Source organism: Hevea brasiliensis, chromosome 4 (genome assembly GCF_030052815.1).
Source record: "Hevea brasiliensis isolate MT/VB/25A 57/8 chromosome 4, ASM3005281v1, whole genome shotgun sequence".
Taxonomy (NCBI): Eukaryota; Viridiplantae; Streptophyta; class Magnoliopsida; order Malpighiales; family Euphorbiaceae; genus Hevea; species Hevea brasiliensis.
Genome location: NC_079496.1, coordinates 27,420,690 through 27,447,289, shown reverse-complemented (window position 1 = coordinate 27,447,289; position 26,600 = coordinate 27,420,690). Strand labels below are relative to the sequence as shown.

At 33.8% G+C, this 26,600-nt stretch overlaps 1 protein-coding gene across 2 annotated transcripts; it reads left to right on the top strand.

Annotated features, from left to right (window-relative positions):
- The first annotated feature begins 7,102 nt into the window (after window positions 1–7,102).
- LOC110641176 (brefeldin A-inhibited guanine nucleotide-exchange protein 1) lies at window positions 7,103–24,852 on the top strand. 2 transcript variants are annotated; one of them, XM_021792806.2, is made up of 11 exons: window positions 7,103–8,303; window positions 8,973–9,290; window positions 12,570–12,903; window positions 13,107–13,529; window positions 13,943–14,235; window positions 14,761–15,034; window positions 15,306–15,808; window positions 16,134–16,455; window positions 16,760–17,120; window positions 19,844–20,526; window positions 24,002–24,852. In XM_021792806.2, the coding sequence occupies exons 1-11, from the start codon at window positions 7,222–7,224 to the stop codon at window positions 24,608–24,610; spliced, it is 5,202 nt and encodes a 1,733-aa protein (XP_021648498.2). In that variant the 5' UTR covers window positions 7,103–7,221; the 3' UTR covers window positions 24,611–24,852. The 2 variants fall into 2 exon arrangements, with proteins under 2 accessions (XP_021648498.2, XP_021648499.2); XM_021792807.2 differs by lacking the exon at window positions 7,103–8,303 and having other exon boundaries at window positions 9,045–9,290; window positions 12,560–12,903.
- The last annotated feature ends 1,748 nt before the right edge of the window (window positions 24,853–26,600 follow it).

Here is a 26,600-nt window from a genome sequence, read left to right as displayed (position 1 = left end):
ACTAGACACATAATGGCACAACTTTGGTATAGAAACCCTGCCCAGAAAATCAAACCAAGTTAGCTTAAAAATTACCCTAATCCGGGTGACCTACATTCTGCCTGGGCAAAATGACCAAATGAATAGTATTTATTCATTTGGTCATAACTCAGTGTAGAAAGGTCTAATTGACTTGAAATTTTACCAACAAAAAGCTGAGACATAGACCTACAACTTTCATGAAGAATACAAATCCAAATTCTGACCATAACCTATTCAAATTGCCAACCAAACTTAGGTTACCAAATCTGGCAGAGCCAGTTTTGCCCAGAATTTTAGATTCTGTCCAATCCGGCCAGTTATGGTTTTTAGGCCATAACTTGAGCTACAAAACTCCAAATGGAGTGATTCAAAAAAAGAAATGTAACTAGACAAAATAAGGAACAACTTTTATGAAGACAATTTTACCAAATTCCTACTGTACAAATGACCAATGAAACAGTAAACATAAGGCTTGAAATCTGAAAATTGTGAATAATTAACAATAAGCTTAGAAATGGTATTGGCAACTAATACCAACAACTTTAGAATGCCAAATGTGGTATGTTGAGAGTATTAGAACTAATGTACCTATTGTCTATGCAAAAGTAAATATTTTAGTTGACTAATGAAATGAATAGTAACACCTAAACTTAAATTTCAAGAATTATAAAGTTTAAAAGTGTAACATGCCCTAGTACACCTAGCAAGATTGGTTTAGATAGGTTGGTATGCCAATAGAGTTCAGTTAGCAATACTTCACATGGCATTATGCCATTCTTTTATTTCATGGCTTTTAGCCATTCTGACATTGTGTTGAGACTTGGCCTTGTGCCTAATGTTATTACAGCTTATTAGCTATTCTGTTGCACACCGGGAGACACATATGTGACCGATTGTGTGACAGCCCGAGGTACTTGATACCCTATGCCAGTTTACCCGTTTATCCAGTCCAGTCATCCAGTATAGGTTACTTAGGCAACCAAAAATGAAAGTTGATAAATTTAATGAAATAATGAATATAACAAGTACCAAATAAATAAGACTACCAATAATTATCAAAAATTTGTTTGCATGAGACATCAATACACTCACTGCATATTTATTTCCTTTTAGTTCTTTTCATTTTATTATTGGCACCACTAAGCATTATTGCTTAGCGCGTCACTTTTTGCCACTCGTAGGTTCTGGAGAGACAGACAGAGAGCTCAGCAGACCACAGACTAGGTGAGGTCACAGATCTGCCTAAAGTCAGAGTCACCTCTCATCTACAGTGCATCAGTGGTAGGACCTTTAGGTCCCTTTTGAAATTATGTTTTTGCATTTTGTAATAGGTAGTAGTTTGTGATTTGTAAATTATGAACTCATGTAAATAGTAAATTTATGTAATCATATATTGATGTACATATTTTGAAGAATTTTGTTAATTAATATAATTTGAGAATATCTTCATGAAATTTTAGTTGATTTTGAATTTGAATGAAATTGTGGATTAATGTTGAGAACTTGAAATGATTGCAAATGTTGAGACCATGTTGATGGTTATTAGAGTTTGAGAATGATTGGAAATGATTATTGGAAGTGTTTTTCACAGGTTCCAAAGAATTGTTTTCTCCATTTTTAGCCGGTACTCGGTCGGATTTTCTATAAAATTTGCGGAACCTCAAATAAATTTATGATTTCAATAAATGACGAAATGAATTACATTTCACAAATTGTACTTCATAACTATGAAAAAAATAAATTAGGAAGAATAAAAATGATTAAATTAAAATAGGGTATTCCAGTACACTGCGTGGCATAACTTGCTCGGCTACACTGTAGACGGATAAGGGGTGTCACACTCCAAGAGGCCCACAATAAACTGGATATAATCCTTAAGAGGCAGGATGAGGGAGCACCTTTCTTGCCATCGTAGACCTTCTAGGCATAGGACAGTAGACTAGGACACATTTTGATGCATTGTACTGACTTAGGCCTTAGTCTTAGTTACTACCTAGTCTAGTAGGTTAATTTTGTAAATCTATGCTCCTAATGTTCATATGCCCTGCTTCGTACATATATGCTTTACTACTAACTTGTGTTTATTATTTTATCTTTATTTAGTTTACATAATATGTTGCCATTGAGAACAATGCCAAATTTGAGTTTGGAGGTGCATTCATGCATTTCATTTCATCTTTATTATTTTGTATAGCATTATTATATCTTTATCATACTGGTGTATCAAAATTTCAAAAAAGTTTAAAAATTTTGAACTTTTTTAAAAAAAATTTATCTTAGAACTATAACTAAAAATCTTAATAATCTAATAATTGATCTCTCTTGGAAAGAAGAAAGGTTGTAACTGGATAGGTAAAAAGACTTCAATATATTATTTGTGAAAAAATTTACTTGCCTAAGTGAAGTCAAACTTATTAAATCCCTTCATAGCCATTAGTTTGTCACATTGGACTTGTAAAATTACGAAAAAAATTTTGAAATATGAACAAACCTAAAAATATCTCACTAACTCTAGAATATGTCTCTTAGACCTATTGAGGTAAAATCCTAGCATATGCTTGATAAAAAAAATGATTAAGGCATTCTTTATAATAAAATCATAATAGCCTTAACCAACAAAAACCAAAATTTCACCCTTTGTAGCCAATTTGAGCCCACATCTATTCCCTTAAATAATTTTTGATAACCCATAGCATTACCTTAGCCCCTAGCCTAAATATTTATCCTACCTTATGAAGAAGCTAAAGTGCATAGGTGAAAGATATGCTAGGTGTATAAAAAAAAGGGAGAAACTATGGAAAGAAGATATAAAAATTCAAAAAGAAGTGCAATTGTGTAATAAAAAAATTGAAGAATTACCCTTCCAACTCATAAAAGACAATTAGTTTGGGGGTAAGGACAAAAGGGACACAAATACCAAATTAAGAAAAACAAGCAAAAAAGTCCTGAAGTAAGCAACAGGCAAGCATACTTGACACCAAAAACTAAATGCTCCTCCTTTCCATGCAAAAACAAACCTAATATATTTGGAACCTTTGCATAGTAGCAACTCTTTTATTTGTATTCCCTTAAAAAAAAGCCCTTTCATTTGCAGCTAAGTCACTATCCCTTTAGCCCCATTACAACCCTTTTAAAGACCTTTTGATCTTTTGAAAGGTATATGCTACATTAGTGGCGATAGGGAATTGAGGTATGCTTATGGAGCTAGAAATATATCACCTCACTCTATGAGGGGATGAAATTCTAATAGGCAATTATTGATGTCTCTATGCCTTGAAGGTAGGAAAATTAGTATGAAGACTGTAGAGAGTTCAATTATATACAAGTTAAGTTTTTGGTTATATTTCTAAGAAAAATCAAGTACCCTAATGAGTTTTCAAAGATTTATTTTGCTTGAGGATAAGCAAAAATTTGAGTTTGGGAGTATTTGACATTCTTGTATCATGTAGGCATTTTAAGGCACTATTGCATTATATTTCATAGCATTTAGGTAGTCAATTGCATGCATTTTACTTAGTTTCATTATTTTTTATTAATTTTGTTAATCTTTGCATAATTTCATATTTTCTGTATCTTTTCAAGTGTTTCAAAGAAGGTCCAAGGCATGAAAGTCGATTGGATAAGCTTGGGAAATAGGAAAAGCAAGAAGAACTACTGTATAACATTACACGGGTCATGTAAGCATGGAGCTTAACCCGTGTAACTCCCTGGTTAAGAGAAATTAAAGAAAGCATGGAAAAACCACAGTACACGGGTCATGTAATAGACCCTGTGTAACGCACCAAACCCCGTGTAACCTTCTAAAAGTTAAGACCTAGAAGAGATGATAGTACACAGGCTGTGTTAATTGCCCTGTGTAACCTTCTTACCCCCGTGTAACTTATTGTCTCCCTCATGAATGAAACCGGTAGTAGTCTAAAGACTTACACAGGCTAGGCCCATATAGTGCCACACGATCTGTGTACTTAGCCACAGAAAGACTTCTATTTCAACCTGAATTTCTTCCACTCATTCCGAACAGACTTGTAAGGCTTTTGGGACTCTGGAACATGATTCAGAGGCACTTGATATAAATACGAGAAGACCAAAACATGTAAAAAGGAGTTTAAGTTAGTTTAGTTTTAGTTTGAAGATCCACCTCACATACAAACTCTAGTTTTCTAAGCAATTTGGAGAGATTCTACATCAAGCTCAAGCAGAAGGATTTTCAACTGAGGTTCAAAAGTTCAAGGTTACAAATCTTTGTTCTGGGTGCTTTTTGTTATATTTCTTCAAATCGTCTTATGTTATTTTACTTTAATTTCATTGTGTTTGTTAAACTCGCTACGAGTGAGTAGTTTGTTTAATTCTAGGATTAGGAGAGTAGCACTTTCAATTTATGTTATGGATATATACTGAGGTTATTTAATGGATTTGAGCTTTGTTCTTTAATTTAATATTCTGCGTTCTTAATGCATGCTATGTGTTGGTACCCACTTAGCTATAATATGAGATACTAATTGAAGAACTAAAAGGTGAAGATTAGTATTGAAAATCACAATTTCAAACCTAGGAAATCTGACCTAGAGATAGGCTGAAATCATTTATAAAATCTCATAATTAATCAAAGAGTTTAAAGGGTTTTGGTTAAGATTGATCACCATGAATGTAGGGTTCATATTAATTAAAATACACCTTAGGTACTTTGAGAGATGACTTAAGATATCTTAGGATTAATTTCTATCAAAGTAATAATTCTCAATCTGTTAAATAAGTAGGTTAAGTCCATAATAAAGTTGAAGTGTGAAATCATAATTCTGGAATTACTTTAGTAAATTGTTTTTAAATTAAGTTTATAGCTTTATCTTTCTTTAATTCTCAGCATTTGTAGTAGTTTAGAATTAATCTCTCAACACGTTTGGTAGTTTAAATAGTTAAAATTGCTGCCTAGCATGATACTTACACTATAAATTTCTTATGGAAACGATACTCTACTTACTACCATATTACTTATTCGCGATCTGTGCACTTGCAGGGTTGTAAGCCAGCAAATAGTCACCTGCAAAAAGTCATGACGATGGTGGTCCAACTCGGAGAAAAGCTCCCAAATACTACTATCTTGGCTATAGGCAATTCTTGGCGAAATGGGAGTGGCACTCAAATCGCAATTCTCACTAAAGTCACTCATGTTTTAGAAGAAAAAAGAAAATAGAAGAATGAAAAGAATAAGTTGATTACCTCCAGAGAAAGTTTCAATAGAAAATGTAGAAGACTCACCAAAAACACTGCAAGAAATAGGAAAAAGAAAAGAAAACCGACAAAGCAGATGATCAGAGATATCGAAGAAATAAGAAAATGAAATAATAAGGAAACCAGCCCGCTTTTATAAAAAGACCATCAAGTGTCTTTTCGAAATTCAAAAAACTGTCATCATTACACTGTCAAAATGTTTTATCTTCTCAAGAGACCTTATATGCAACGTTAGCTATCCCCAAAAAGTACAACACGATAGCTGAAAAGAACCATACAAATAGTCATATCCTAGCTGGATGAACAAATAACACGAACATAAATATTCGCAAAAGACCAGAAGGGGGACTAATGATATTATCCACCCAAAATCGAAGTCAAACAGTCAAACTTATATTCAGCATAGTATTCAAATAGTTAGAATCATGTCCAGCATGATAGTCAAAAAGTTAAACAATATTTAGATAGTCAAGAGGCACAAACGAGCCGAACAAAAAAAAGAAGACCGAACAAAACCTTCGACGAATGAAGGATATACCGAGCAACAACTACGTTAACAATCAAACATAGCCCAAATCTCATGGACTGAGTAATAATCACGTCAGCAATCAAGCAAAAAGTGAATTTTATGGAGACAATCTCGAAAATTCAATCAAGGTAACCTCCATAAATGAAGCAATAGCTATTTCCCTAAAAAAGCCTATAAATACCAACCAAGTCATCGAAAACAGGCATGCATACTCAACTTTACAATTCTCACTACTTGTTCTCAATATTTTGTGAATACTCTCAATCAAAACCTTTTACTTAAGCATCGGAGTGGCCTGTCAAAAGGCCATCCACCTCATCTTTTCTCTATATTGCAGGTTTACGTGGCACTAGGGCCAAGATCTAAGAACTTCTAGCAGCGTCACTATGTTTGGATTGAGAGATTTGACCCTATAAATTTGAATTTGGACTAAATATATTGTTTGGATAGTTTAAATGAAAATGGATTTGGAATTTGTCTAGATCATCCATTTTTCATGACAGCCTAAAAAATTATAGATTCAAAATAACTACCTTTAATTTGTTAGTTTAAATCCATCTTACTACAATTAAAAGTATCAGCTCTATATGATATCGCAATTTCTAAGTATCTACATGATACCACAATTTCTAAATACTTACATAAAAATTCTTTTTACTAGTCAAACAAAAAAATTTTAAATTTTCAAATTTTAAGTTTTAAATTAAACATTTGAAATCTAAATTTAAAATCAAAATCCTAGAATCCAAATGCAACTTAAGAGATCTTAGACATTGCATTGCATGATAGAGAATAGATAAAATCATTTGAAGTTGATATCATATCATATATGTAGAGAGGGATCAAGTATTTACGGTTATTCAATTCAATTATATCAGAACAAGATGAATTTGGATAACATAAATTCGGATTTAGAATGAATTTAAATTCGAAAAATAATACTTATATTATCTATTAGATATCTGTGATGAAATTCATCTACATAAATAATTAATTAAATATAAAATATATTTTTTATAATAATATTTATAAATTTATATATATTATATTTTAAATAAATATAATAATATTTATATATTTTAATCGAACTTAGATTCGAATTGGGTGTTTTTTATGGATAGAATGCACATTTTCATCTCTACATGCATTGGGTTATAAAAACTTTCTTAAAGGTCACGTGACAAGCCTCCAACAACAAATGTGAAATTTCCAACAGGAAACAAAGTGCCACCCTCATCCACTCTCGCTGGCGCACGAGACAGTCGGCTCAGCCCTCTCCCAACTAATGACGAAGTCCCATTAAAATAATAGTAATAATTAAAATTAAAATTAAACACTTCCTTCCTTTTCTTTCACTTGCCATTTCTGTTTCATTGCAGGACCCATCCCGTAGCATGTAGATCTCAAATTCTAAACCTCTTCCATTTCCACACTACAATACAATGTCTGCTTCTCAAACCCTAGGAGGTACGTCGCGCTGCGGCCGTGTGATCGGCCCTTCACTCGACAAAATCGTTAAAAACGCTGCTTGGCGGAAGCACTCCCACCTTGTCTCCGCTTGCAAATCCGCTCTCGATAAGCTCGATTCTCTCACCGATTCCTCTTTCGATCCTAATTCCCATTCTCCTCTGCTCGGTGTCTCTCCCTCCGAAGCCGAATTCCTTCTTCAGCCCTTAATTCTCGCCTTAGATTCCGCCTACGCTAAGGTCGTTGAGCCAGCACTCGAATGCGCCTTCAAGCTCTTCTCTCTAGGCCTCCTCCGTGGCGAGATCGATACCAATTCATCTGTCAATGCTGTTCTTTTTAAGATGATTGACGGTGTCTGCAAGGTCTGCGGCATTGGAGAGGAAGCCGTCGAGCTTGCTGTGCTTAGAGTTTTGCTTGCCGCTATTAGATCTCCCTGCGTTTTGATTCGTGGTGAATGTTTGTTGAATCTTGTTAGGACTTGTTACAATGTTTATCTTGGTGGCTTGAATGGGACCAATCAGATCTGTGCAAAATCTGTTCTTGCCCAGATTATGCTTATTGTTTTTACACGGGTTGAGGAGGATTCCTTGGATGTTAGTGTTAAAACTGTTTCAGTTAGTGAATTGTTGGAATTCACGGATAAGAGTTTGAATGAAGGCAGTTCCATATATTTTTGCCAGAATTTTGTTAATGAGGTTATGGGAGCTAGTGAGGGGCTTCCAGATGCCAAACTATTGTTGCATAGTACGTCAGTAGTATTGCAGAATGGTAGTGGTGACGGTCCTGTTCCTGTTGGTGATTCTAACGTGACAAGTAGTGCTGAGTTGGGTGGTGGAGAAGGAAATGATGGAGCTGAATCAGTTGGTGTTGGTGCTGGGGCGAGTAAGATTAGGGAGGATGGTTTTCTTCTTTTTAGGAACCTATGCAAATTGTCCATGAAATTCTCATCTCAGGAGAACCCGGATGATCAAATTCTTCTTAGAGGTAAGATTTTGTCGCTCGAGTTGCTCAAGGTGGTTATGGACAATGGTGGTCTAATTTGGCGCAACAATGAAAGGTAAGTCATTGTGAATTTTGAACTCCAGTTGTTATGTTTATATTATCTCTTATTTGTTTCTAGACCTTAGATATTGAAATAAAATTTTCTGAACTTTTGCTGCCAGTAACATTTTTATATTATGCATTACAAATAGAGAGAATGCACACAAAGAGAGAGAGAGAGAGAGAGAGAGAGAGAGAGAGAGAGAGAGAGAGAGAGAGAGGACATGCCAAAAAAAAATTGAAAGAATTAAGCAACGAAAAACTTGAGAAACTATGAGGAAGTTTGAATGGTAATCTTATGGGGTATTGGCCTTTATTTTCTGTGGAAAGTTTTTTTCTTCAATTTAGAAAGAGATTTTTCAGTTTTAGAGCAACTGAGATGCATATATTGGCATAAGAATTATGAAGTGTGCTTGAGAAGGGAAGGTAATGAATAATTTAAAAGGTAGGGCTGAAAGGAGATGGGGCAATTTTAATAAGAGAATTTTAATTTGTGGCAAAAGTGCTGCCCAAAAAACTATCTTGGTATTTATCATTTGCTTAGCAAATTTTATATGGCCATTTACCATTATTCTGCTTGTGCTATCAATTCGTGATGAGTGATTATTTTTTATATTATTAATCTACTATTTTTTTTTTTTGGTGACAAATTTAGGATGTAATATTTTTGTTTTCCTTGGTACAGGTTTCTCAATGCTGTTAAGCAATACCTTTGCTTGTCATTGTTGAAGAACAGTGCACTGTCGGTCATGGCTATTTTTCAGCTTCAGTGTTCTATCTTTATGATCTTGTTATCAAAATTCAGATCAGGATTGAAGGCAGAAATTGGAATATTCTTTCCCATGCTCATCCTCAGGGTGCTGGAGAATGTTAACCAGCCTAGTTTTTTACAGAAAATGATTGTACTGAATTTTTTGGAGAAGATTGCTCAGGATTCACAGATTATAGTTGATGTTTTTGTGAATTATGACTGTGATGTGGATTCTCCAAACATATATGAAAGGTATTGCTCATGTTTATTGTTACTTATTCGTTATTGTACTTCACTTGTAAAAGTAGTTAGAAATCTAGTTAATTGCGTATTATTTTCATTATGAAAGGATTTTAAATTTTGCATGCAAATGATCTTTTAGAAGACTGATCTATACTATTACTAGATCTGTCCTTGTGTACTTTGTGGTGGGTTGGGATTTAATAATTATTAAATTTTGGGATCTATAATTGATGTGGGCTAGATTTTGTGGTTTTGATTTCGTAAATTAAGGCCTCATTTGGTTTGACATTTCCACTTACTATGAAGTTACTTCTTGGAGATGGATGCATGCTGGAAACTATGTATTAGAAGCTACACTTGTAGGTTGTTTTTTCCCCTTCTTCTTTTGGTTTGCACATTTTTTCTGATATAGGACAGCCATCGTTGCTGATTAGTCAAGCTAGATTTTGGCTTTATTTGAAAGCCAGAAAGAGTGGAGTGGCTTTTTAGGTTGGCAATTAGGCTTCTAACGGGATAGGTTTTAGTAGCAAACTTAAAACAAAAAGAGATGAGTCTGGGGCTGGTTGCTGTGAGGGTCTAGCACTTTGAAAACTTCCTATGAGCAGCAAAGTAGACTTCTTTAGGCGTTACAAAATTCAAGAGCAATTGTGGGAATTTTAATTGACTAAACTGAATAATAAAGCATTACAAGCATAATTAATTATAAAAATCAGTAATCCCAAGCCAGCAAGTACTTGAACTTTTAATCCTTATGAGAGTTGAACTCCGAATACAAAAGCAGAATTTACTACTATGATAATTAGGACTCCATATCAAAACCAAAACATAAACTAACTCATATTAAGCCTAAGATTCCAACCGTCAGCCAATTCCAGCAAGGACAGAAATTACAAATATACTTGACTTGAGTCTTATACTTGTAGAATATGAACCAACAGCAAATTTGCTGAAATAAGCATTTACTTTATCACTTATGATTCTATGGCTAGAAATTATTTGATATTGTCCTAAATAAGCCCTATATTAAATCTATACCATAGTTCTAAATTTCTTAAATATTTAATCTAGTTTTTCTAGAGCCTGCTATCTGCATGATTATCCTAGGTGCATAGGTGCTTTTTGGTGTTAGCTTGCTAAAAGTTACCTTCATTTTTGGCACATAAGAAATTTTTAGGCCTTTTTAAAGTAACTGTTTTGGCCTTTTGCTATTTTACAGAAAAAATTGAAAAAAGGTAATATTTGGTTAAATAATGAACACAAATAATTGTCTATTACTTTTATTTTGTGAAATGAAAGTAAACCAAGTGAACTTTCTTATTATTATTATTATTTTTTATTTATAACAAATTTAAAGTTTATCTGAAAGTACCTTTTAGAAAGAAAAACAGGAAGAGCAAAAATTGAAGCAAATGCTGTTTAGTTTTAACAAATTATATGTAATTTGTTAAAAGAAATCCTACAATTAAAAAAAAAAACCTCTAAATATCCCAAAGTATTTTGAAAAATTATAGATCTATTAAATTAATGCATGGTCTTTGTAGATCCATCATTAATATATCATAAATGACATGGTTTAACGACAAATTTGCAAATGCAAGTAAATATTAAAAATTAGCACACTTGTTTCAGGGAAAGTGTGAAGACTGATGACTAATCTCTGTAATTGATTTTTTACTTTTAATGTTAAATAATGAAGAATTAATTTGTAGTGAGACATAAGGAGGCTGGAAATAGTTTTTTTGGGTTGGAGAGTTAGCTGGAGCTTGGGGTAGAAAAGGAACCATCTTTTTCTGCTTACTGCCTGCACAATTTATGCGGTGGCAGCTGTTTTGTACTGGTATCTAGCAGCTGTTAACCCCAAAAAAGTAGTCCGTTGCTTATTGAGGGGGTAATGTTATAACAGCCTTTATATGTAACTTCAAGGCTGTTATTTAAATCCATGATGTTTATTTAATTTTTATATGTATTTATATTTAAAAGAATTGATCATTGTAGACAGAGTGAGAATTGGACCCACATTTCTTGCTTTATAAGCAAGCTTATTCCCAGTTGGCCATATGATCACCCCTTATTTGTCATTTTATGATATATTTTGATGTATTTTGTTTGTTTTATATATATTTGATTTGATTTCTAGAATTTGTACCAAACCCTATGATTTGATTCTTGATTTACAAAATGAGGATTTTGATCCTTTATTTGACAACTATGATCATGGTTTTAAATAACGGCTGTTATGTTAAACAACCTTTATTTAAAGGAGTTTTAGCTTGCTGTTACCATTACCACCATTAACAGATTTTTAAAATTGTAACTGTGAAGGCCGTTATAGGCCTGTTTTTGTTAACCACGGTCACGACTGCGATTTTAAATCGCGCATTTGATAGCTATTCTTGTTTAGATAAGGTGTTAGTGTTACATAGTGTTAAATTGATTTTTTAAATTGAAATAAAAATTTCCTTCCTAAATATCAGTAAATACAATGTTCAATTCATGTAAAATGGCTAGTTACTTTTAAAAGGGAAAAGGAAGAAAAGTAACTTGATTACTAACATCTATTTTGTCCATGCAGAGCAAACTTACAAACTAAGATAGGACAAATAATAATCTTTATTGGGCCCTGCGAGAGCCTAGAGGTGGCCACGGTCTGGTTCGGAATTGAAACTGGACTGGTCCAACCCAAAATTGAACTTGAATCTGGACCAGAAATGAATTTCAGGCTAAAACTGGATTTTCCCTTTAATTTTTTTTTTTTAAATTTTGACTATTGGATTTTATTAAAACTGGACTGAACTGGGACTGGAACCAAAACTGGGGCCGGAACCTTAAGTTTGGTTTGGTCCCCTTGGCAGCGTGGCTCTGGAACCAAAACTGCCGGTCTAGTCTGGCCAAGAACTGGACCCTGTCCAGCTCTATGAGAGCATATCTGCCTTCTATTATTTGGCTTTTTGAGATAATGGTTAGGTTAAGGAATTCTTGGAAGATGACTTTGGATGAGTTTTAACCTTTGATGAGCTATTTTGCAAATGAGATTTGTCATGTCATCGAAAATTTAGCTACATGAACTTGAGACCATTAAGGGGCTAGCATTTTTCCTATGTTAGGACTGTATAATACTTTACATCCTAAACCTTGGGGAGTTGGGACATGCTAATTTGGTGGATTCTATATATTGTTGTTGACACACACTATTCAATGGTGTTCATTTTCTTTTGTCTTGTCATATCTTTGTGCTATTATGTTAAATAAATGTATTTAAACCCTTATAATTCCTTCAGATATTTGCAGGATTGTCAATGGCCTTTTGAAAACTGCTCTAGGACCACCTCCTGGGTCAACCACAACTTTATCTTCAGCCCAGGATATTACTTTTCGGCATGAGTCTGTGAAGTGCTTGGTTGGCATCATCAGATCAATGGGTGCTTGGATGGATCAACAATTGAGAATAGGAGAGTCTTATGTGCCTAAGAGCCTGGAGAGTGATGCTTCAACAGAGAATTATTCAAACCCAAGTGGGGAAGATGCAAGTAGCCCTGATTATGATTTACATGCAGAATCAAACTCTGAAATGTCAGACACTGCCAGCCTTGAACAGCGTCGGGCTTATAAAATTGAACTCCAGGTTGAGTATTGCTTGTTTTGCATTATGGTTGTTCATATATGATACACAAAGGGTGCTGATCTGTTTTCAGGTTGCTGTTTTATGAGTATCATGATAATATTCTGTTGCTAGTTCCATTCTTCTTATTAAATATTGTTTTGCTTCATTTTACTTGAATTGCGGCCTGTTTCAACTTTTAGTGACAAGTGTACTAATAAATGCAGAAAGGTATCTCCCTATTCAATAGGAAACCTTCCAAGGGCATTGAGTTTCTGATAAACACCAAAAAAATTGGTGCTTCCCCAGAAGAAGTTGCTGCCTTCCTGAAAAACGCTACTGGCCTAAATGAAATCATGATTGGTGACTATTTGGGTGAAAGAGATGAGTTTTGTCTGAGAGTTATGCATGCTTATGTAGACTCATTTAATTTTAAGCTGATGGATTTTGGTGAAGCAATAAGGTTTTTCTTGCGGGGCTTCAGGTTACCTGGAGAGGCGCAGAAGATTGACCGCATCATGGAAAAGTTTGCAGAGCGCTATTGTAAATGCAATCCAAATTCATTTACTAGTGCAGATACAGCCTATGTTCTTGCTTACTCTGTGATAATGCTCAACACAGATGCTCATAACAGCATGGTGAAAGATAAGGTTTGCTTGCAGAACCTCCTGCCATTTATCATTGGCCACACAGTCATGACTAATGAGCTTTACCTTTTCCTTTTTTTTCTCCTTTTCCTTCCTTGATGAGAAATGTGCCTGCCTTTGATAATTGTTGCCTACTTTCTGAAAAATGAATTTTTTAAGTTCCTAATTGACTTAAGAGATTTGGCTTATTCAACAATAAGGAATATTTATTTGCTATCGATTTCTGGTGTTACTTTTGGAAAAGTTTTGAAATCTGCAGTTGAACAAATATAAAGAACATGTCTATAGAAGTGGTACTGTTTTCTATTTACCTAATCTGTGAATAGGGCTATACTAGGAGATTATATTGTCTATGTATAGATAACAGTAGTTTATATTTTGGTCTTTTTTAATTGGTCTGCATTGGGTGCATCCAGATGGCTAAGGCGGATTTCATACGAAATAACCGTGGAATAGATGATGGCAAGGATTTACCTGAAGAATATCTGGGTACCATCTATGATAAAATTGTGAAAAATGAAATTAAAATGAATGCTGATTCTTCTGCTCCACAAAACAAGCAGGCAAATAGCTTAAATAAGCTATTGGGTTTGGATGGTATTTTCAATTTAGTCAATTGGAAGCAAACAGAAGAAAAGCCATTAGGAGCAAATGGACTCCTGATAAGGCACATCCAAGAACAGTTCAAGGCAAAGTCTAGCAAATCAGAGTAAGCTATTTTGTAAGGTGTTTCATGTTAACTGTTTTAATAGTTTTATGTCATTTGTTTATCATCCACTAAAATAATGCACCTATGGTAGGATAAGTGGGGCAGTTGGCAGTGGTATAGGTTACACAATGGTCGACATTAATTATGGTGGATTTTTTTTAATATTTTAGAGGGGGAATGAATGATTGACATTTGTTTGAAATGAATATTTTTTCCCCTTCTCTCTTTCTCTCTCTCTCTCTCTCTCTCTCTCTCTCTTTGAAGTCCGAGATTGAGATAAAGAATGTGCAGTTTTAATCAGAGGAAAATTCCATTAGTTTCTTTGGTATTTTCCTTTCAATATGTTAACTTTCTAATGACGTTGTAGCTTAGAAAGTGCAGATTGAGAATGACTAAACAAAACATTATGCTGAAGGGGACAATTCTCTATTAGCCTTATTTTCCTTTATACGATAATACCCTTGTTTTGATTTTATCATTGTCTACCATGTTGCTGCTGAAATAATAATTAAACTGGTGTTTCAGGTCTGTTTATCATATTGTTACTGATGCAGCAATCTTGAGGTTCATGGTTGAGGTCTGCTGGGGTCCTATGCTGGCTGCATTTAGCATGACACTTGACCAGACTGATGATAAACTTGCTACATCTCAGTGCTTACAGGGCTTTCGATATGCAGTGCATGTTGCTGCAGTAATAGGAATGCAAACCCAAAGAGATGCTTTTGTAACATCTATGGCCAAGTTTACTTATCTTCATAATGCTGCAGATATGAAGCAAAAAAATGTTGATGTGGTGAAGGTAGGCATTTATTTAGCGTACTATTATTATGAAAAGGGGAAAAAGAAAGAAAGAAAAAAGATCGTTTTCCCTTGATTAGATTTAGGATGAACAGGACAAGTAGTGACACTTTAATAATATTTTTGGTTTGTTAAAGTCAATTGTAGAACAACAGTGACTATACATTATGCTTCGTTGAGTTTAATGCATGTTCAATGTATTTGGAGCTAGTATCTCTGTTGTGTTATTACTGTTTCAGTCATTTTTATGCAAAATATTTGACTTTGTGCAGGCAATAATATCAATTGCAATTGAAGATGGTAATTATCTTCAGGAAGCTTGGGAGCATATCTTAACTTGCCTATCCCGAATTGAACATCTGCAGCTGCTGGGAGAGGGTGCACCTCCTGATGCGTCTTTCTTGACTGCATCTAATGTAGAAGCAGATGAAAAAGTATTGAAGTCAATGGGTTATCCATCTCTAAAGAGAAAGGGAACTCTCCAGAATCCAGCTGTGATGGCTGTTGTTAGGGGTGGTTCATATGACAGCACCACAGTTGGAGTTAATTCTCCAGGGCCAGTAACTGCAGAGCAGATCAGTCACTTCATCTCGAATTTGAATTTGCTCGACCAGATAGGGAATTTTGAGTTGAACCATGTATTTGCTAATAGCCAGAGATTGAACAGTGAAGCAATAGTAGCTTTTGTGAAAGCTCTCTGCAAAGTTGCAATGGCAGAGTTGCAGTCCCCAACAGATCCTCGTGTATTTAGCCTCACAAAAATAGTTGAAATTGCGTAAGATCTCTCTTCATTTCAGAAGTCTATTAAATATATCTCATATCTTAAAAATTGCGGCTGTCGAGTGGATGATACTATTTTTCTATCAAATATAAAGAGCTTTTGAAGTGGTTTTTATGTCCAAAAAGATTATTTGCCTTTCTCAAATCTGTTGATTGGTTTAGGTAAAGATTTATATTTTCCTTCGGTTCCTCAAATTATGTCAAAGGAAAATGTTGGGATGGATCTCCATCTGAGCATTTGCTGAAAATGTTTTAATCTCAGTTGTGCAAATGATGAGAAATAAGAGTCTTTAATAATAACTGAATTGTTTTCTTTGCAGGCATTACAATATGAATCGCATCAGATTAGTTTGGTCCCGAATATGGAATGTTTTGTCCGATTTTTTTGTATCAGTTGGCCTATCAGAAAATCTCTCTGTTGCAATTTTTGTTATGGATTCACTGCGGCAACTTGCTATGAAATTCTTGGAGCGTGAGGAGCTGGCAAATTACAACTTCCAGAATGAATTTCTAAGGCCATTTGTGATTGTCATGCAGAGAAGCAGCTCTGCTGAAATTAGGGAACTGATTGTTCGCTGTATTTCACAGATGGTCCTTAGTCGCGTTAATAATGTGAAATCTGGATGGAAAAGTGTTTTTATGGTATGTTCTAGTTCAGAATTGCATGTTGCTTGTCTCTTTTTAAATTAAATTTTGCAGATTTAGGCATGGATGTGGTCCACAAAATTGAATTTCACGTTGCTCGTCTCTTGTTAAATTGAATTTTGCAGATGTAGACTTGCATGATGTCCACAAAATTGAGTTTCGTGTTGCTTGTCTCTTGTTGAATACATTATTTTGCTAAAAAAAAGTCTTTAAATTGGCCTTTTAGTTCTAAATAAAATGTGGTGAATTTGGTTTTTTCGCTTTGAGCTATTCCAATGATTCCATACTGCCCTTTACTCAGGTTTTTACAGCTGCTGCCGCTGATGAGCGTAAGAATATTGTCTTGTTGGCATTTGAAACCATGGAAAAAATAGTGCGGGAATATTTTCCTTACATAACTGAGACAGAGACAACAACTTTCACAGATTGTGTTAGATGCCTCACAACCTTCACAAATAGTAGATTTAATAGTGATGTAAGCCTCAATGCAATTGCGTTTCTCCGGTTTTGTGCTGTCAAACTTGCAGATGGAGGACTTGTATGGAATGAAAAGAGCAGGGCTGATGATGCATCCACTTCAGTGGGAAATGAGGTTGCTTCAGATATTCAAGCATTCAGTGACAAAGATGATCATGCATCCTTTTGGATTCCATTGCTCACAGGTAATTTGCTTTTTAGGCAAGATTCTTAGTCAATGCTGCAATTGCTATGCAGCACATAGATCTTGTGAAATATATACTAGCACGATTTTTGTTTTAAATAATTTATAGCTGAATTTCTTAAATTTTTGGGCCTCCTAAAACCATACTGTTAAGCCTTCTTTTATTGTCCTATTGACGCTGAGTTTTTCCATTTTCTTATAAAAAAGGTTTGTCAACTTATTCATATAATCTCTTATGAAATTATCATAATTTAAAAAAAAAATTAATATTTTTAAAATTTAATTATGTAAGCTTAGTAGTTGATTTTAAGCACTGTTACTAGTAATATATTGCATATCTGGATAAATTCTTGTAAGACAATAAATTAGAGTATTTTTGGTAATTCTTTAAAAAATAGTCTCAATAAAACTGGATAATAGAGTGTGTTCCAGGTGCTGCTATTCAAAACCCTGGTAGAATTCAAGGAAAAATATATTTAGGGACTACTTTATTTAATAATGCTTAATTTTGAAGATAGATTTTTCTTGTAAATTTTCCTATCTGGTATTATCATGCAATTTCCTATTCAGGATCTTCCAGTCTAGCAATCATAAAATATTATTTGGAAATTTTTATTATTTTGAAGTTATTGATTGCGAATTTAGCTCTTGTAGAAGGAATGAGGAGAGGTTCAATTGGATGGAGTTTTGGTGCCAAAGTGCAACCAATTCAAGTATTTAGATTCTATCATCTAGAAGAATGGAGTAATAGACGAGAATATAACTCATAGGATCAAAATAGAATGGATAAAATGGAGGAGTTTGACGGGTGTGCTAAGCAACTATAGGATCCCTTACAAAGTGAAAGGTAAGTCCTATAGAATTGTGGTTAGGTCAGCTATGTGCACAAAATGAGTGTGACAGAAATGTAGATGTTATAATGGATGTATAGTATTGTGATAATTGATAAGATTAGGAATGACCATATCTATCATAGAATGCATGTGGTACACATTGCGGATAAAATGATAGAGTCAATTAAGATGGTTTGGTAATATCCAACGTAGAGGTAGAGCATTGAATGCAGAAGTACAAAAGCATGATTAATAAGTTAGTGGTGGAAGGAGTTAGAAACAGAAAGGGGCAGACCTAAAATAATATGGAGGGAAGTAGTATCAAAAGATTTAAAATTTTTGATATTAATGTGAAATTGGTTTTAAACAGAGCCATAGTTATTAAAGGCTCAAGGAGCATCAAGGCGCCAAGGTGTCTTGGAGCCTAGGCGCAAGGTGTCTTGGAGCCTAGGCGCAAGGTGCAGGCGCGCTCCCAAGCGAGACAAAGCACAAAAATTAAAAAAAGAAAAGATTAAAATTAAAAAAATTAAAAACATTCTATTACACTTGCTAAACATTAAAAAAAAAAGAGAGAGATAAGGAAATTAATAATTTATAATAGTATAAACTCGATTTACCTAATAGCAGTTAGCAAGTAGCAACATATAAACTAATTTATAATACCATAATCCCAATTATAATAACAAAAACTAATAATTTATGACAATATAATTTCAATTATTATGTTTCTAATCTCTAATAATTTATAATAAGTTTCACTAGTAAAACCTAATAGCAATTACCATCACACAAGAAGATAAATACAATTTAATTCAATTATAAACCTAATAACAAATTTAACCCATAAAGCTAATAAAAAATTTAGAGCAATAACATGTTAACATATTTTCACAATAAAGAATAGACAAAATCAGAAATTTAGAGAAGAAAAAAAAAAAAAGAAAATAGCATATGAGAAGACAAAGCATGGCTGAATAAAAAAAAAAAAAAAGGAGAGAGCAGTTGTGGAAGAGAGAGAGAGAGAGAGAGAGAGAGAGCCCAGAAGATGAGTAGAAGAAAGAAGAAAAAAACAGAAAAATATGTACATACCTGGATTTGGGTATCAAGGTTAGTAGCTTCTTCTTCTCTTTCTTTGATGGCTGGCGATAGGTTTTAAGTCAAAGAAGCCCTATTTTTTCTTTTAAATGTGCCTAGACTCTATTGGGCATGCCTAGGCACGCCTCTCGCGCCTCACTACACCTCGCTGCGCTTGGATGATGTCCTATGCCTCTTTCTCCTTCAGGCGCCACCACCTGCGCCCCTTGCACCCTGCGCCTCAGATAACAGTGAACAGAGCTGAATGGTGAAAAAGGATGAACATAGCTGATTCTAACTAGTTTGGGATCAACGCTTAGTTGTTGATGATGATGTCAGAATTTTCCTAATTTGGGATTACTAATCTTGGTAGGATAGGATTAGTCATATTAAGTCTATGAAAACCAATTAACTAGGTTTTTTATAAATGAAATTTACATATTTTGCTTTGGAAGGCCTGCTGACCTGCTGCCTTTGTTTTTACTTTATTTTGACTCTGATAAAGTCCTAGTTCAACTTCCAAACTTTAGACTCACATCTATAAATCTAGACATTAAAACCCATCAATTAATTGATATTTGCCCACCATTAGAGCATCAATGGGTAGATTTCTCAATTTGTCATGCATCACGCTTTCTTGTAATTATATGCCTTGTTACATTTGCTGAATAGCCCTATCTTTTGTAGTAATTATATAGGAAAAGGGGGCAGCGCAGGAAATTTTTGTTGGTGGGCGTGGCAGATTTCTTTGTAGCATAGAACGCCATTGACTTCCTACTTATTTACAAGTTAAATTATTCTGGTGCTATTGTTTCAGGGCTATCAAGACTAACATCTGACCCCAGATCAGCTATTCGAAAGAGTGCATTAGAAGTGCTATTTAACATTCTCAATGATCATGGTCATCTATTCTCTCAGTCATTTTGGATTGATGTTTTCAACTCTGTTATTTTACCCATATTCAGCAGTGTATGCGACAAGAAAGATAATTTTATTCAAGATGGTCAGCATTCACCAACTTCAGCATCTCAACATCAGGAAGGAAATGCATGGGATCCTGAAACTTCTGCATTGGCGGCTCAGCGTCTAGTAGACTTATTTGTCAGCTTCTTCAATACAGTTTCGTCTCAACTATCAAGTGTGGTATCTGTATTGACTGGATTCATTAGAAGTCCCATTCAGGGACCTGCTAGCACTGGGGTTGCTGCATTATTGCGATTGGCAGGTCAACTGGGCAGTAGACTTTCTGAGGATGAATGGAGAGAGATCTTTCTAGCTCTAAAGGAAGCTGCTGCATCAACATTACCTGGTTTTGTGAAGGTTTTAAGAAGCATGGATGATATTGAGATGCCTGATGCCTCTGAATCTTATGCTGATGTTGATATCTCGTCTGATCATAGCTTCACCAATGACGATCTGGAGGATGACAATCTCCAAACTGCAGGTTATGTGGTTTCAAGAGTAAAAAGTCACATTGCTGTGCAGTTACTAATTATTAAGGTTTCTCTCTCTCTCTCTCTCTCTCTCTCTCTCTCTCTCTCTCTCTCTCTCTCTCTCTCTCTCTCTCACACACACACACACACACACACACACACCACCATGACATGTTGAATTCAAGAAAGATAGGGCTGTCCACTTATGAAAAATTAGGGTAGATTTTTTGCAAAATTTTATAAGAGAATTGGAAAATAGAGTTTTGTATTCACATATATCAATTTTCCAAATGGAGAATATGAAAACTAGGTTTCCATTTTTCCAATATTTGACTAGGATTTAGAAACAATTTCAAGGCATACTTGGCCTTCATTGTAGGTATCAAATGGATATAACTATAAGCTAACCTTGCTCAGGGCCAGTTTAGAACCATAACGGGTAAAAAATGGATTGATCAAAATCAGTTCTGAACCGGATTGAACTGGCTGGTTTGGTTCTGGGCCAAATCCTGATTTTCTTGTTTAAAAAAAAATTAAAAAAATTTTGAACCATTGGATTTGATCAAATTGGAACCATGGGGAACCATGGTTCCGGTTCCAATCCCCTTTGAACTGGAGCAGCCAGTTCTGGGCTAGCTTTGCCCAATTCAGCCCATTGGCCACCCCTACAATAAGCCACACAGGCACCATAAGAACATTATTTTAATGGCATTAGAAAAGAATGGTATTTGGTAACATGTGCAAATCACAAGAACTAGATTGACACAAGTAAAAAAAAAAAAACCTAAATTGAAAGGATGTCAGACTACAAGGAAAAGAAGGGGAGAAGGGGAGGGGGGGGGGTGGGGTTTGTGGTGTTGGTGTTGGGGTGGGGTGGGTTGTATAACCTTAATGGTTTTTCTGTAATATTATTTTTAGTTGAGCCTGCAACTCCATGTTCACCTAATAAGAATTGTAATGTAACCTTGATTGTATTACAAATACATTTGCATTCAACCAAACAAAGCCCAAGGGTGTGGGCATTTTTTTTCAAAGTTTTTGTTTTAGGCTTCATTAGCTGAAATGAAATGTAAGTCCAACTGTTGATTATTGAAATTGTTAAAAACATGGATGTGTAGCAGTTTTACCTATACTATCATTCTGACTAACAGTTTTATTATCATTCTGCAGTCTCTAATTTGTGAATTTGTTAACTTGAATTATTTAAAGAGAAGTGGTTTGTTGCTATCATATGCAATGGAGCATGATTGTAAGAATGTTGCTTTCATTGCCTAAATTTATCTTAGGATGTATGACTGAACTTTTTATTTCATGAAATTTTGTAGGCCTCGGTAGTATTTTCTAGGATCCCTAATGATCTGAGACAATCTTAGTTTTTGTATGCCCAGGCATGGTTCATTCATAAAAACTAACCAAGGGCAACATTGTTCAAATTTAAATTTAACTCATGTAACAAACAAACATAAAGATTTCTCAACAGGGTTTATTTTCTTAAAAAAATTAAGCATATTAAATCACATTTGTTATTTCTAATATTAGTATGAAAAACAAAATAACTTTTGTGGATTACATGCACATATAAAGTGAAGAAATTATAATTTATATGATTATGATTTAATAAATATTTTAAACAAGTACTTTTATGTGTTTTGTGTCAAATATATGTAAAGCTTGAAGTCAAATTGAGTTTATATATGAGCTGGTTCATGGGCTTGAATAAGGCAAGCTTGACTTAACAAATGACTTCAAGTGAACCTTTATAGTGTTATGCTTTGAGTAGCTCATGAGTTGCAAGACACATTTGCAGCCCCAATATTTCCTGATACTTTTTCCTTAAACCTGGTTGGAGGCACACCGTAGCTGTAAGTGGAAACTTAAGCAGGGATAGGATGTGTCTACTGTAAGCTTGTTCTCACACAAGAATGAGTCCAACAGTCCTTAGATTGAGTATTTTTTATGAGATTCGTACAGGGTCAACATGCTCGTTATTTCAATTATGTGTACAACTTAATCGAGTTTAGCAGCTCTTAGATCAAATATTTACTATGAAATTCGTGTATGGTACATCAAATATTTACTATGAGATTTGTGTATGGTCAATTAAGGTGTATACATAATTAAAATAGTGAGTATGTTGACCATGCATGAATCTCATAATAAATATTTGATCTAAGGGCTGCTAACTTGTTCTTATATGAGAAAGAGCTGATAATAGTTGCACCATGGTGTTGTAGTCAGTGTTGTCAAAAGCGTTAGGCGCCCTTAAGCTCGCCCAAGCGAAGTGAGGTGCTAGTCATTCTAAAATAATAAATAATTAAATATATAATATAAAAAACTCTAATATATTACACAATTAATAAATTTCTAAATTTCATATTCATAATATATTATTTGTTTTAAACTTCAAGACAAAAGTATTCATGTATGTTTTCATACTGTATCCTTTTTATTGTTTGTGTGTGATGATGCTATAGATTTTTTAGCCTTTTTTTTTATCATAACCAAATAAAAAAAAATAAAAAATAAAAATATTCCATCATAAGAATTAATAACACTAGAATATATTAGATTGATAATTTGTAAATATTAGAATAAACTAGATTATTGTGATAGAGTTATCAAATAGATTGTAGTGTGTAATGTAACCAAATTTTAGAAAAATAATATTCATTGAATGTATTGAGTGTTTCCTTAAAAAATAATATTCAAGAGGGGTAAAAAATTGGGGATGGCCAGGGTATTTGATGGAGTTAGGAATTTAAATCATAGATCAATGAAGGAGAAGAATGAAAAGATTCTTTTATTTCCACTGACTGAGTATAAGAATAATGAAATTCAAAGAACTCCACGACACTTCTTCTAATAAGGAGTAATAAGAACAAGAAAAGGAACAATAAACAACTCTGCTGGAATAACAAAAATGTGACAGAATTTTGGATTAAAAAAAAATACATGCAGAATTTCAAATAATATACTGATTTAAGAAAAGAAGTGATAGCAAAAAAAGAATTTCAGAATTTGAGGGATAGAAGAGAAGGATGAAGAAAAATATTGGAAATTTTTAACCAAGAAATAAAGAAAGAAAGAAAGAAGGTGGCCATGTTCTCTCTCAACAATTTTTTTTTTTTTTTAATTTCTTGCCTTTCCTTGCCTTTTCTCACCTCGCCTAGGCAGCGCCTGGTTCAAGTTGCCTCGCCTGGAGGCTTCCTAGGCAAGGTGTTTGGATTTCACTGGTTGTAGTTAAAGAATAACTGAATTGAATTGACTACAAGGAAAAAGAAATTAAAAGGTCTCCAATATGAATCTCATTTTCCTGTCTAATTGTCATTTAAAGAACTTCCTCATCAGCTTTTAAAATTAACTTCTGGCATTGGTAGTGTTACTGCTTTGATATTATCTTGCTAATAGCCCTTTGCAGTGCTATGTCAAATTACCGTGGTAACACATCATGCTTGTAGGTTTATGTGTGAACTATTTTGTTACTTTTCTTGCATATCAAGATTTCATTAGATGCTTCCTTACATTTATGTTTTCAATATCAGGTTGTGACTGATTTATGCAAAGCACACATGCAATTCTTGTCGGCTTCCAATGTTGGAATTCTTCTTGATATATTTTCATCTATTGCATCACATTCCCACCAACTGAACTCTGAGGTGATTTTGCTGAAGAAACTGAAGAAAGCTTGTTCTGTACTGGAGCTTTCTTATCCTCCCATGGTTCATTTTGAAAATGAGTCGCACCAAAATTACCTGAACTTCCTTCATGATTTGCTATTGGATAATCCACCCATGTCTAAGGAGATGAATATAGAATTGCGGCTTGTGGAAGTATGTGCAAAAATATTGCAGATATATCTGAATTGTACTGGGTCTCAATCCGCACGTCAGAAACCGGTTAATAAGCTCGTGGTACACTGGATTCTTCCATTGGGATCAGCCAAAAAGGAAGAACTGGCAGCAAGAACTACTTTGCTTGTGTCAGCTTTGCGTGTACTGAGTGATTTAGAAAGGGATTCCTTTAGGAGGTATGTGTCACAATTCTTTCCTTTGTTTGTAGATCTTGTGCAGAGTGAGCATAGCTCAGGAGAAGTACAGGACATTCTAAGCAACATTTTCCAATCATGTATAGGCCCAGTAATAATGGGATGAAATCGTTACTGTAGTAGTACACCCAAGGATAGCTTCATTAAATCTCATTTTTGATCTCTTTAATTAGCCGGAGTATGAGCCTTTATATTTTTTACTTATATCATATATATTTTTGTTGTATCCTAAGGCTGAAAATTATCTGCACAAATGTAAAAGAATGTCCATGTAAACATCGTGTTGATATACAAGATCGATTGCAATAGCGATAGTAATAAAGATAAGTTTTTGGTTCTTGTTTTCAACCTTAGTTGATTCATGGTTTTAAGATGCCAAAATCTGTCTTTACGTGTGCATCTATGCTTAGGGGGAACACAGTAGCAATTGTAATGTGCATTTTGACTGTGATATGCAATTGCTTATGATTCGAGCATTACAATGCATTCATCTGTCATTCTATATATCTGGGTTTTCCCCAAATCCAAATCTCAGCATCCATGATTTGTTCAAAAGTCTAATCTTGGATATGACCAAAATACAAAAGATGCCATGTTGATGCTAATTATTTTTCCTCTTGGAAATTGGATTCATTTCAATTCATAAATTTCAGGTGTTTGGACTGTTCTAACTTTTAGTTATTTTTGCATTTAGATTGTGTTCATTGTATATTTTAATTTTGTATAAATTGCAATATAAATATTTTATTTAATGGTCATATGCCTCGTTATATGGGTTTTGATTGATTCAAAATCTAAAACTTTGAAACGTAATTTAAGCCAAAATTTTATATTTTTTGGGTGATTACCTTTAGTTTTTGACTTATGGTCAAGCAAGACAATATAAAGGATTAAGAAGTTCAGCTGCTTGTTCTGACGAAATAAAGTTTTTTATTTTTTTTTTAATTCTAACAAATCCTATTCTTGGATTTGCTTTTAGTATTATTTCTTGTAAATGTTTCAAGGCTATTGTGTTTTGACTCAAATAAACCTCACCTTTAATACAAACCGGAACGATGTTTGATACCTGCAAGACATGAAAATTGGACTAAAATGTAACTCTACAATATATATATATATATATATATATATATATATATATATATATATATAATCTAGCAATTAAAATTAAATTCTAAATTTAAAATAATTCAACTTAAATTTACTTGAAAATTTAAATGATACGAATATAAATATGTTTAATCTCTTTTTCCAACTCTATTTCAAAAAAATTTTAAAATTCAAAATTATAAAAGGAAATCAATCTTTATACGCATTTCTCGTCAAAATTTTTAATGTTATCAATTCAATACTAAATTTTAACATAAGCTTCAATTCTAGCATTTAATCCAAACTTTCTTAAGTTTAATTATATTTTTTGATGTATGAACTTTTATGAATTTATAAAGCAAATTAATAAAATATATTTTTTGGTCCTAATTAAATGCCATGTTAAAAATTTCATATTTTTTCACACATCAAATAATTTTGCATCTTTAATAATTGTGTAACACCCTGTATTTTTTATATTTTGGATATTTGTATTTAAATGTAATATTTTATGGAATTTATTTGTGGTATTTGAAATTTTATTCAATTTAATTTTTAATAATTTTAACTTTGCCTATGTGAGTTTAGTAAAATATGGCCTATTGAAAGTTCGAAAAAGGGAAAAGGGTTGCAATAGGTTGACGACTAGTGCAACCATAGTAAATCATATATCTTGATATAAATCCTCATGATATTATTGTTAGGACATGCTCACTTACACACGCACCATATCGGTATATTGAGTCGTGTGTTAAATGAGCAAGGGGTTTCAACACATCATTGTCTAGGTGTACTAGAATATAAACAAGAATTCCCACATCATTAATGAATGTGTGTAAAAAAGTTAGTCCTACCATATTGACATCCAGATGTGGTGCATAATAGGAAAGGGTTCTCATATCTTGATGGATGAGTGCATAAAGAAGTTAGTCATGGAGTGTAGGATTCGCTTAGGTAGTTGGAACATAGGATCGTTAACTGGAAATTCAATGGAGTTTGTGTAAGAG

Excerpts from the sequence above, each read along its gene's own strand:
- LOC110641176 (XM_021792806.2), top strand. The coding sequence starts at position 7,222 with ATGTCTGCTTCTCAAACCCTAGGAGGTACGTCGCGCTGCGGCCGTGTG. Across the intron at positions 14,236-14,760 it reads GCAAAGTCTAGCAAATCAGA|GTCTGTTTATCATATTGTTA; the intron begins GTAAGCTATTTT and ends CTGGTGTTTCAG. Across the intron at positions 17,121-19,843 it reads TTGGATTCCATTGCTCACAG|GGCTATCAAGACTAACATCT; the intron begins GTAATTTGCTTT and ends CTATTGTTTCAG.